Source organism: Mastigoproctus giganteus, chromosome 6 (assembly GCF_048544385.1).
Source record: "Mastigoproctus giganteus isolate SK-2022 chromosome 6, ASM4854438v1, whole genome shotgun sequence".
Classification (NCBI taxonomy): Eukaryota; Metazoa; Arthropoda; class Arachnida; order Uropygi; family Thelyphonidae; genus Mastigoproctus; species Mastigoproctus giganteus.
The window spans coordinates 233,288,892-233,301,624 of record NC_143580.1 but is presented as its reverse complement, the minus strand read 5'-3'; the positions used below and the strand labels follow the sequence as shown (position 1 = coordinate 233,301,624).

At 36.9% G+C, this 12,733-nt stretch overlaps 1 protein-coding gene across 1 annotated transcript in view; it reads left to right on the top strand.

Annotated features, from left to right (window-relative positions):
* The window catches only part of LOC150085089 (BTB/POZ domain-containing protein 9-like), a 218,737-nt gene that overhangs the window by 21,887 nt on the left and 184,117 nt on the right, over positions 1–12,733 (top strand). The window contains exon 2 of the mRNA XM_090375766.1: positions 4,089–4,157. Coding sequence (XP_090231892.1) covers positions 4,144–4,157 — 14 coding nt within the window. The 5' untranslated portion in view covers positions 4,089–4,143. The remainder of the gene's footprint in view (positions 1–4,088; positions 4,158–12,733) is intronic.

The window sequence follows — 12,733 nt, the reverse complement described above, 5'->3', positions numbered from 1 at the left end:
GTCTCATAGATGTTCTGTTTCTGCTTTATTCCTTTTCTATAGATACTTCCATTAGCACTGTTCTGAATTGGCTTCTATAATTAATGCTTTCTTTCAAAGAAGACCAAACTTGCTGCAACCAGTCAACATCCATTTACTGTCTAACCTCAAACTCACTGTTCAAATTTACAGAACCAGCTTTTCTTCCTCATTTATTCATTAAACTTAAAATCTAAGGAACTGCATCCAGTTGACATGGGTGGACAGCATAGTGTTGAGTTAGTTTAGTGTGACATAAGCATTGAGAAAGCAAAATTGAAAGTAGGGGTGTGTTATGGGCCAAATAACTGAGTACAACAAACAGAGAAATAGTGGGACAGTAAATTAGATTGTTCCCAGATTATAGACCAACTTTTGGGGTTGGTGACTTGCACATTAGCAAGACTTGTGGATTTATTGGATGATTTTCTATAGCAGCATGTTTGAGAAGCAATCAGAGGGAGTAATTCTCTTGATATGATTATCAGTAGTGATTACTGATGCATTAAGAATCTGCAGATAAAGGAATCACTAGATGGGAGTAATCAGTTTACTGATGTGGGATTTACTCAAAGATGTAACTACCATCATCGGTAAAGGGAAGGTTTTTGCTTTCGTAGAGTCCAGTAGAGTGGTCTGACAGTTTCAATTCTATACAGTGGGACCAACTGATGTTACCAACAGCAAATTCTAAATGTTAAGAATTCAAGGAATTAATCTTGGAAGATACTAAGCTTTTTGTTCCAATGAAGAAATATTGTTCAAGGTTTAGGCCTACATGGATGTCAGATTGAACTAATGAGACTCGTGGCAGAGAAGAAAAATGCATGGGATGCATATAAATTATTAGGAGACACTGAAGATTATGGTAGATATAAGCTAGCTGTAATAAAGTTTGTTTTTGTAATTTTTTTTATATGTAAATCCCAAACATGAGAGGTATTAGACCCTATAGTACTTAGTACTGTGCTTGGGTTGGAGGTTGAGAAGAAGATATTTGTTGCCATTGGACTTCTGTAGACTGTAATTTTCAGGAAATACGTATGAAGGAAGGTTGCTCCAGAAAACGGCAGTTGAATGAATAAACGAGGAAGATGAAAAGTTGGTTCTCTGAGTTTGAACTTGGACAGTAAATGGATGTTGGCTGGTGGCAGAACGTATTCGGGCTGTTTTGAAAGAGTGGGAATTATAGAAGCCAATTCAGAAGAACAGTGCCCATGGAAATATCTGTAGAAGAGGCATGCAGCAGAAACAGTACCTCTATGACACAGCAAGTGGAGAGACTCTGTTAGAGATGAATCATTAATTAACCTAACTGCCCTCTTCTGAACGAAATCAAGAAGTCTGAGAGAGGTTTTGGGAGCACCACCCCAGATGTGGGAACAATATTCCATGATAAGGGTGGATTTGCAATTTGTACAGAGTGAACAGCTGTTTGGAAGAAAAGTAATGCCAAGAGCAAAAGAAAAAACCAATTTTTTTTTTTTTTAGATGTAGAGGAAGCAATATTTGTAATGTGCTTTTGCCAGGAGAGATTAGAAGTCAGTGTAATCCCCAAAAGAGATCATTTTGCCTAGAAATTGGAGTGTCACCAAAGATAAGCATAGGAGCAGAAGAATCCTTTTTGCGAGATATAAGACAAGACTAAGTTTTAGGATTGAAATCAACTGTTGTCTTTGCCCCAATGGAGAATTACCTGGAGATCGGCATTTAAGGAATTAGTAGCAGATTTTCGAGAAGTTGAAGCTGATTGAGCAGGGCAAGGTTTCTCAAAATAAAGTGGAATGCAACGAGCTATCATCAGCAAAACTATGGATAGGATTTCCAGTCAATGGAAGAAGGTAATTAATATACAAGAGGAAAAGAGGGGGAAAGAACTGAACCTTGGGGGACACCAGAATTAGTGGAGAATTTAGAAGACAGAGCCATCTACTGTGTTTTCTTACATAACAATGTAAGAAAACATACAGCATCAGCAAAAAAAAAAAAAAAAAAACCAAAAAACATGTACTTCTTAGATAGGAAGGATTTGCTACCAGTCTTTAGTAACTGGCTGAATATGAGTCAATTTCCTAGCAGAAGACAAAATACCAGTGGAATATGAATAAGATAGCATAATGAAGGCAGTACAGAACAGGAGCAAGTTCAGGAGTACAGGTTTTGCGAACAAGGCAATCAATTCCATCAGGACCTGGACCTTTTTTTTTTTTGCTTCAGATTGTTCAGAATTATCTTTGTTGGAAGACTATGAGAAGCAATAAGTGAACTATTTGGTAGTTAGCAGGGCAAATGATGCAAGAAAATAAACTTGTACAACAACAAAAAAAAAACTAAACCCTCCTATTTCACTTATTCATTGCTTGCAATAGTTTGTATAGTTCTTCCTTGAATTTATTTAAACTATCAACTTCCACAACAACAGCAATCAACCACCTGCTGGCTAAAGGCAAACTTCCACATATAAATTCTGAAACTTTTTCCTTTCTCAATTTGAATTTGATCCCTCTTATGTGTGGGATACTCCTATCAGCATTGAGCCTGCTCAATCCATTCAAAGCCTTAAACACCTCAATTAAATCACCTTGTAGGTGCCTAGTTTACAGTACTGCAATTAGCAGAACTAAAGCTCTTGGTAAGAGCATCCCTTTATTCCACTCACCAGTCTCGTTGCCCTTCTCTGTACCTGTTCCAGCAGCTCTATATCCTTCCTAAAATGAGGCCTCCTCACCTGTAGGCAGTAAAGGTGTGGCCTGAGCATTGGTCTGTATATCATTGAAAAACCCCATGAGCTGTCCTGGCAGCCTGTCTGCACTGCTCAGAACTTCATATCTGACTGCACAATTACCCCCAGGTGTTTTTCCTTCTCCACTCCCCTAAGTGTAGTATCACCCAGTTGGTACTTTACTCTGGGGTTACTGCTACCTGTATGCAGTGGTTTGCATGTGTTAATGTTAAACTTCTGTTGCTGCCTCTCAGCCCATCTGCCTAACATTTCTAGATCCTGTTGCAGTAGCTTACTGCTATTAACAACCCTGCTAACATTTGTAAACTTGGACATTAAGCTTTATATACTTACATCAGTATCATTGATAAATATAGAAATCAACAATGGCTCAATACCAAAACCTTGGGACTCCACTAATGACATTAGTTCATGAAGAACAATGTCCATTGATTATCACTGTCTTCCATGCAGCCATCCCTTTTATCCATAGCAGCAACTTTCTCTTAATACATACTGCTCCAATTTGTACAGTAGTTTTCCATACACAATAGTATCAAAAATCTTTCCAAATTATTTTTTGCATCCAGTTCCTTTGTGACCTATTGTAAGTATCCAATCAAATTGGTCAGACAAGACTTCTGCTAAACCCATGCTATGTCTGAACTGTAATTATTTTTGCCTAGATGATCCTGTGTTACTTTTTTTTAACCAGTGGCCCCATTATTTTCCCTGCAGCAGGAGTTGAGAACAGATCTGTAATTACTTGTCACCCTTTGATCTCCTTAGTGAACAGTCCTAAGTCAGTAAAGACAAATGCAAAATACTTGTTCATTTCATCTGGAATATTTTCAAAGGCTTTCCCTGTGTACAAGTTTCTTATCACTTTTTTTTTTTTCATTGTATTCACATACATTAAATTCCTTGTCCCCGTTCTTTGCTCTCTTAGCCGGTGCTTTTTCACATGCAGCCATTGCCTCCCTAACATTTTTTTTTTGTGGTACTATTACAGAATTTTTTAGCTGTTATAGGCTTCAGTATTTTTTTTTAGTTCTGTAACTATTCTATCCCATGCCTTTTTTTTTTTTTTCTGCTTTATTTGTCTAGCCAGTTCTGCATTCGTCCACTTCAGCATCTTCCTGAAATATCTTAATTGTTTTGTAAGCATTCATGGCTTCTGTGATTTTTGCTTTAAAGGTATTCCATAATTCAAATATTTGCCCTTGCTCTGCAATCAGCCCAATTAATAATGCTATATAGTGCCTTACACATTCAAGGTCCCCTTGTCTGAAATTAAAACCTGTGCCTTTTATCTTTAACTACTGCAACTTCTTTCTTCATCTTCCAGCTGACGATTGCGTGCCGGACTACCTGACAGTGGTTCTTGTACTTTAAGCTCTGTGATGTCATCTGATTCGTGAGTAATTAAATTAAGAATATTCTCACCTCTAGTATTTTCTCTAACATGCTAGTACAAATAATCTAATTTATTTAAAAAAATTTTTCCCCTTGGTGAGTTTCCCTCCCACTTATTCCAATCAGTCTGGGGCAGATTGAAGTCACCCATAGACATTTGTGCTTTCTAACCCATTACATCTGTATGCAGACTCATCATATTCTGCAATCTGTAGATTACTCCCACTCTCATACCTATCATCAGCCATACTCAATTCACTGCAGGATGAAGGTCCCTCCAGCAACTTTCCAGTCCCTTCTGTTTTGTACAGTGGCCATCCATTTACTGCCCACCAACTCTTGAATTTCATCGGGCCATCTCTGTTGTTGTCTCCAGGTTTTCTGTTAGCTCCTCTCGGGTACCATTCTGTTATTTTCTTAGTCCATCTGTCATATCTTCGAGCTATGTGTCCTGCCCAAGTCCGTTTTAGTTTTGATAAGAATGTCCTTTACTTGAGTTTGCTGCCTAATCCATGTTTATTCTTCTTATCCAACAGTCTGATTCCTAATATAATTTGTTCCATTCTTCACTGTGTAGTTATCAGCTTCTCTTCCATTTCTTTTTTTTTTTTTTTTTTTTTTTTTTTTTTTTGGTGAGTGCCCAAGTTTCACTTCCAAAGCCATGGTGGGGAGTATACATTGGTTCATTATGTTAGGTTTCCGACAATTTGAGATACTGCTTCTCAGTATGTGACTATACTTCTCGAATGCTATCCATCTGAAATTTATTCTTCGCTTGATTTCCTGCCATTTTTCATTATTACAGCTAACGACTTGTCCAAGATAAGTATGTGAATCCACCTTTTCAATTTTTGCTCCTTCAATGATTATATCCCTTTGTGGCATACTTGTTCATCATTACTTTTGTTTTAACTATAATTCATCTTTAGTCTAAATTCCTTACTAACTCTGCATAACTGATTAAGATTTTCCTCTAATTCTTTGGGATTGTGGCTTATGATCACAATGTCATTTGCAAATCGTAAATGGGTTAGGTACTCTCCATTCACATTGACTCCTTTCTGTGACTGGTCCAATCTTCTTAAAGCTTCAAGGGCAGCAGTAGCATATCACTTTGGAGATATTGTCTCCTTGTTAAACTACTTTCTCAGTTTTAAATTTGCGACTGTCTTTGTCTAGTCTAATAAAGGAGGTAGCATTCTCATATTTTCTTCAAAATCATAATGTATGGATATCTATGCCTTGTCTTCCCAATGCCTGAAACATTGCTTATGCTGTATAGAATCTAATGCCTTTTCATAATCCACAAGTGTCAGACATAATGGTGTCTTATATTCATTTGCTTTCTTCATTAGCTGCAATATTACGTGAAGGCGATCCATAGTTGAGAATCCTGTCCTAAAGCCAGCTTGCTCTTTTGGTTGATTCTCATCAGGTATTCTTTCTAATCTGTTAGTAATGACCCTTGTGAACAACTTGTATTTGTTGCTAATTTATGATCTATCTTTCCCACTATATAATTCTTTGCTCATATAATTCTTTACAGCAGTCTTCTGCTATGTGAATTAAAACTTCTCTGCTATTTATAAGTACACCATCACTATTCTTCAGATTTGGCATCATTTATCTTTCTCTATTACTACTCATGACTGCTGATTTAAGTCCTTTGTTCTCCCTTAATGCTTGCTCTACTTTTCGTGTGTTAAACCGTCTGTCCTCTCTTTCTAATGGCTTTACATAACTCAGTATAATAAATTTTGTTCTTGTCAGTGTTTGTCTTGCTCTTCATTTATTGTCTTTCATTTATCATAAGTGTTTCTTGACTAATTTTTTTCTTCTTTGGATTTCTTTTTACCTATAGTTTTTCTTGGACTTTATTACTTTCAGAAAGTTGTATTCCTCATTTGATATCTTGGTTCTGAAAGGTCTGCAGATACTCAAACATGTTTCTAAATTCCAGTACATACTGCTTTTTCTCCTTCTGTTATCTCAAAGACGATATTATTTACTCAAGTTTCCCCCCCCCCCCTTGTTTACATCTATATCAAGTATGCATCTTACCATTCTGTGATCACTTCCAAGATTTATATTGGTCAGGACAGTAACATCGTTCACAATATATCTTCTGTTAGTGAGGATGAAGTCAATTTCATTAGTTGTTAATCCATTTGATATACCTACCCTTGATAGTATATTCCACCTTGTCATTGGGGGGGGGGGTTGCATGTCCCAATGACCCGGAGAACTAAGTCTACAGTAGCTTAGCTACTGGTAGGGCCTTCCAATCTGGACAGGTCAAAGGGTAGAGGCCAGACTAAGAGTCTAAGAGTGATACCCTGGTCCTTCAGGTTGGGGATTGCTGCAACAGGCTAGCTCCTTGTTCATTGTAAAAAAAAATACACAAATACCAAATGACCTACAAGTGGAAATGAAAACTGACTGCACTTTCGGAAATTACTCGGGGAAAAGGACAATGATTTTGTGAGGTCTTTCAGCTTAAACTTTCTTCTCAATGAACTGCAAAAATTCACTTTAGACATTGTTATCAGAGACAAAGAAAAAGGGATGTGGAGAGGAAATAATGGGAGAATGCTACCATTTTTGGAGTGGAGTCAATAGGAGTGAAAGAGCAGGAGTTTCTGTTGCAGTTAAAAAGAAATTGAGACTTAACATCAAAAACTGGCAATTTAGTAATGAAAGAATGATCTGAATGGATTTGATAATGTATGGGAGAGAAATATGTATTTTGGGAATATATGCCCCAACTAATGACACTGCTGATACCTTGAAGGATGAATTTTGGAAGGATCCATGAGAACTAATAGAAAAAATCCTTAAGAACAAATTTTTAATTGGGGATTTCAATGCAAGAGAAGAAACTGAGCAAAGTTATTGGAAGATTCGGAGAGAAAGAGGAATGACAACAGAGATTGACTGTTTAATCTTTTGCGAACAGTTCAACGTGAAAATAAACACATTTTTCCAACACAAGTATATCTATAAATGTACTTGGTTGCAGACAAGACAAATTAGATAAATTATAGATTACATTATTTCAAAACATTCAGGGACATATGTATTGAAAGATATCAGAGTTTACAGAGGAGCCAAATGTGGATCTGACTATTTTCTCGTTAAAACAACACTGAGGTGGAACTGAATTAAGAAAATAAGAGTGGACAACCAACTATGCAGGGAAGGAGAAATGCTACAGGTGGATCAATTTAATGTTTAACTACTTCAGGATGACAGTATTAAAAACAATTTAATCTGGAGATTGGATGCTGCACAATTAACAGAGATAGACGGTAATACCAAAAAAATTTAAGAATATTTTAAAAAAAATTGTAAAAAAAAAACTCAGACCATAGGTAAAAAGAAGAGCCAAGGACCGAAAAAGACATGGATTACAGAGAAAGTAAGAGCTGCTGTAGAGGAAAAGAAACTTGCATATCTTCTGAATGGTTCCTGATCCATTTTCCAAGAATCTTTACCAGTGGGTTTAGGATGCATATTCCTCTGTAATTTGGACAGCTTTTCCAAAGGGATAGCCCTTCTTATAAATTGATGTAATATACCCTGTTATTTCTTCTCTCAGTATACCATTTAACAGTTTTTGTATATGTAAGGACTTTTAAAAGAAGACCAGGAAGAGTTCAAGGCAGTGGAGGATTTTGGTGTGGAAGACTCGGGCTTAAAAGTTTCTGTTAGGGAAGTGGAACTCTTACTAAAAAAGGGAAGGAATGGCAAATCACCTGGACCTGGAGGAGTTTATATGGAACTTCTGAAATACAGAGGAAGAGCCACCAAATACAGAGGATATGGAAAGGTCAGGGAATGACCACCACATATCCCCTGAGCAATATGGCCTTAATTGCTAATGCTCCTAAAAACCAAACAGGAAGAGCAGTGGCTGTTTTGATACAAAAACTGTTAAATTGTATACCAGACGAAATGACAAAAAGGTATATTACATCAATTTATAAGAAGGGTGATCAGAAAAGCTGTTCAAATTACAGAGGAATATACATCCTGAACCTGCTGTTAAAGATTCTTGGAAAATGGATCAGGAACCATTTAGAAGCCCTAATTGAGGTGTCGGAAGAACAAAGTGGTTTTTCAGCTGGGAGATCATGTATAGACCATATCTGAACAGTACGACAGATCCTTGAAAAGGCATATGACAGTGTTCCAAGGAAAACTTCTGGGAAAGCACTGAAAGAGACAAATATTGGTGGACAGTTGATTAACATTGACAATTTACAGGAATAATAGATGCAGAATTAGTGTGATCAGCTTTGTCACCTGAATCCACACTTCAAAAGACTTATTACAAGGCTGTTGCATGTTGCCAACGCTTTTTTTTTGCCTAAGATCCTGGTCAAAAAAATGCAATAAAATGGGATTGCTGATCAATAAGAACTATATTCACAGTTTACTTTTCTTAGACGATCAGGTGGTGATAGTACAAGACTGAGAAGATGCAGACTATGCATGTCATAAATTGTTTTGAGGAATATAAACAATGGGGTATAAAAATTAATTTTAGCAAGACTGAAATGTTGTCTTGTCGATAAATTCCAATATTTGGGATCAATTTTACATCCTAAGCAGAGATCAATAAGAGATGGCAGAAAGGCTATTGGCATGTTAAATTCTGTTCTATGGAGCAGAAATTTTCTAAATAAAACAAACTTATATTTCAAATGATTGTACAAAAGTCTTTTATTGTATGGAGTGGAAACCTGGATGTTGAATAGGTGAGGGGGAAAACAAATTGCTCTCCACAAAAATGGATTTTTGGAGATGCTTGGCAAGAACTTTAGAAGAAATGGAAAACTGAATGAAGACATAAGAGAGCAAATGGAAGTGAAAAATAATATTATTAATACTATCAAAGAAAAGCATTTAACATGGTATGGACATGTAAAATGAATGTAAGGAACCAGATATCCAAAGGCTATCCTGGAATGGATACCTCCAGGAAAAAGAAGAGGAAACCTAGGAGGACATGAATGGAGTACAGAAATGCATGACATGACAGCCAGAGGTTTAACTGACCAAGAACTGTACTTTATGGCAGGAAAAAATTCCTACCAAAAAATAACTTGTAGGCTGAGGAAACCCATTGTAAATGGAAACACTCCTCTTGAAGAAGTTAATCCATTTGGGCTCTTCCATGTCCACTTTCTTTCAACCTTTTCTTGAAAAAAAGTGTTCATTACTGACATTCTTCAAGATTCTGCAAATTCCACAAGTCTTTCATTTCTTTCACCAATTCCAAAATTTCCTATAGTTCCCATTTCTGTGCTGTTTTGTCTCTTTCTGACTTTAGCATTGAAGTCCCCCATAATGATGGTGTAGCAAGTTTTCTGTTCATCTAGAAGTCTCAATTTTGGTGTACATTTCTTCAACCTCTTCATCGTTATGGCTTGATATTGGTGCATATATCATCATAACCTTTTAGTTTGTATCCCTTAGAAATACAGAAGTAGTCTGACACCCTTGGTGGTGTACTTTTGGATTCCAAAATGTTTTTAATATCTTTATGGACCAGAAAGCCAACTCTAACTTCACTCTTCTCACTGTTTCCATTGGTGTACAGCAGATTTCCACTTGATAAACTTGTAATTGCAGGCAGATATGAAGTTCTCTGAGCAGTGCAGACGGGCTGCAAGAGTAGCTCATGGAGTATTGTCAATGATATACAGGAATTTTTCCAGCAGGGATAAGGAAGTGATTATTCCCTTGTATAAGGCAATGGTCAGGCCACACCTAGAGTACTGTATACAGGTCTGGAGGCCTCATTTCAAGAAGGATGTAGAGCTGCTGGAACGAGTACAGAGAAGGGCAACAAGATTAGTGAATGGAACAAAGGGGTGCGTAATGGAACTTAAGCCTTTCTTCTTACGAAGAAAGGCTTAAGTTTTGCAAATTACAGTGTCTGGAGACTAGGCACCAGCGAGGTGATCTGATAGGTGTATAAAGCCTTGAATGGTTTGAGCATGCTCAATGCTGATGGGATTCTTCCTCTAGCTCAGAAAAATCACCTGAGAGGGCATAAATTCAAATTGAGGAAAGACAGATGTAGGATAGACGTGTGGAAATTTGCCTTTAGCCAGCGGGTGGTTGGTTGGTGGAACAGACTTCCATCCCTTGTGGTGGAGGTTGATAGCCTAAATAAGTTTAAGGCTCAGCTGGACAGGTATTTTGAACGAACAGAGGGGTGAAGTGGATGTGGGTTTTTTTTTTTTTTTTTTTTGGCTGATGCTGCATAAGCTTGCTTTCTTGCATCAAATGCCTCTACTAATGCTAATCAATTCATTTCTTGTTTCAGCCAAGCCGATATTCCAGCTCATATTTTCTAAACTATTTTCCAGCTCTTCACCAATGAGTGATCTTACATTTGTAACAGGCAAAGTTCAATTTCTGTGCACGGCATCTTGATCATACCCAGAGATTGTTTGCACCCTCTGCTTCCATTCTGAACCTCTCGCTGCTGGAGAGTGAGGGCCATTTATTTCAATATGTTGTCATATTTAATAAAGAGCTGGAGGGTTTGGTCTTTTCCTCTTCATGCTGACCAGGTGTCTTGAAGACAACAACTCTACATGTTTGTTGCCACTAAATTGACAGTATTGGATCCATCAGTGTTTTAGACTGTCTGATAATAGAATTACCTGTTCTCCCTTAAGCCCCATGTTATACCTTCTTTGTCTCCAACTGACTCACACCACACAGATTCTAAGCTGGTAGACAACTTCAGACTCAAAAGCTGTTTTCATGCTCAGTTTGGTCTTGATAAGAAGCATGATTTCACCCTTCTATATTCCCTGTGTTTCCTTAATGTATTATATGTACCATAGTGGAATTCATCATCCCCCAATATCTTTTTGGCTCTGTTTCTCTTAGCCTTATAATGTCAGTGTTAGTTGTCTTAACCAGTAATTCACAACCATTTTGACAACACTCCTGACATTACTGTTTTTTTTTTTTCTTTCTCTCTATGAAAACCCCAAACATGCAAGGTATTAGAACCCATAGTACTTATACCGTGCATGGGTTGGAGGTTGAGAAGACAAAAGAAGATATTTGTTGACAGTATACACAGTTAAAACTGTATTTTTCTATAGTTTACTACCCTGACACACCCCCTTGAAGTTGTTTAGGCTTGTTTCCCTATCTTTCTCATCCTGCTCATTTCAAATGTTACTACCCTCAGAACATCTTGCCAATGTTGGCTGTTTTGGCAACAAACAAGAATTCTTGAGGTAAGTGCAAGCATTAATTTGACCCATATCATCAGATAAATGCAGATCAGTATTACCCTCTTCCCTTAAATAGCCTTTATGTATCATTATCATTGTATATAATTGCTTTAAATTGTACAGCAGTGTCTCTGAAACCCTTAAGGTATCCTCAATGATGCAAAAATCTGTGTGCCACCTTTGCTCAAATGAATACCATTTCTACAAAATAGATTCCTCCTACCTATAAGTGTGGACCATGCTGATTAAAAAAAAAAAAAAAAAAAATTCTTCCCTGCAGCTTTACATATTCCCTCAAATTGAGAGTTAATTCACAAAGCTTTAAATATATATATATATATATACTCTTATGGCTGGGCAGAAATTGCTGAAGGTCATTTGTTTAATGTGATTAGTCTCCACATGAATAATAATGCCCCTCTTTACATCCATAAAATCTGGCAGTCTGTTGGTAATATCAATTATTGCTCCTGGCAAACATCCTGGTTCTGGTCCACCTATTTTTATTACAAAAAATGGTACCCATTTCCCTGACAGTATCCCAATAAAACTAGATCACCTTCAACCAGGGCAATATACACTTGCCTATTCTTTTCTAGGAACCAAATTGGGGATTCATCACATGACAGGTCACGAGATACTTGAATCTCTGAATAGTTCCCAGTTACATTTGTTTCTAGGGAATGCACGTGTTTCTTCAGTTACTCAAATTTGTTTCGTAATGCACCAAGTTCTAATTCAAGGTTGGTATACTCCTTACATTTGGGTGCAAAGAAAATAATCGTAAGTTGAGCTAGGTTTGCCTAATAGACTAACCTTGGCATACACCACAAGTTATACAAATAATGAACTTGGGACTCATACTAGTAATGCCCAAAGCAAAGCATTTCCATTCAAGTCAAAGTCCTTAGACTTTGTATATTATTTAGGTAAAATTTTAACTTTATGGAGATTACAAAATTAAAAGCATATTACAAAATTTAAATTAACAAGTTATTACAGAAATTAAACTGTTGACAAAACTTCAACCACTAGCCAAATTGCTAGAAGTATAGTAAATGAATTTGAAGTGCTGATCAAGACATCAAAGGCAGATATTGTTGGGATATCAGAGACATGGTGTCACACAGATAAGCATTGCAGAATTAGAATTTAGGGAGTACAATGTATACAAAAAGGGTAGGAAGGGAGGAGAGGTTATGCTGTTAGTTAAGAAACACAAAATCAAAGGAAGTGCATCCAATTGATGTTGAATGCAATGTTAAGTCTGTTTGGTGTGACATAAGCACTGGTAATGGAAAAATGAGAG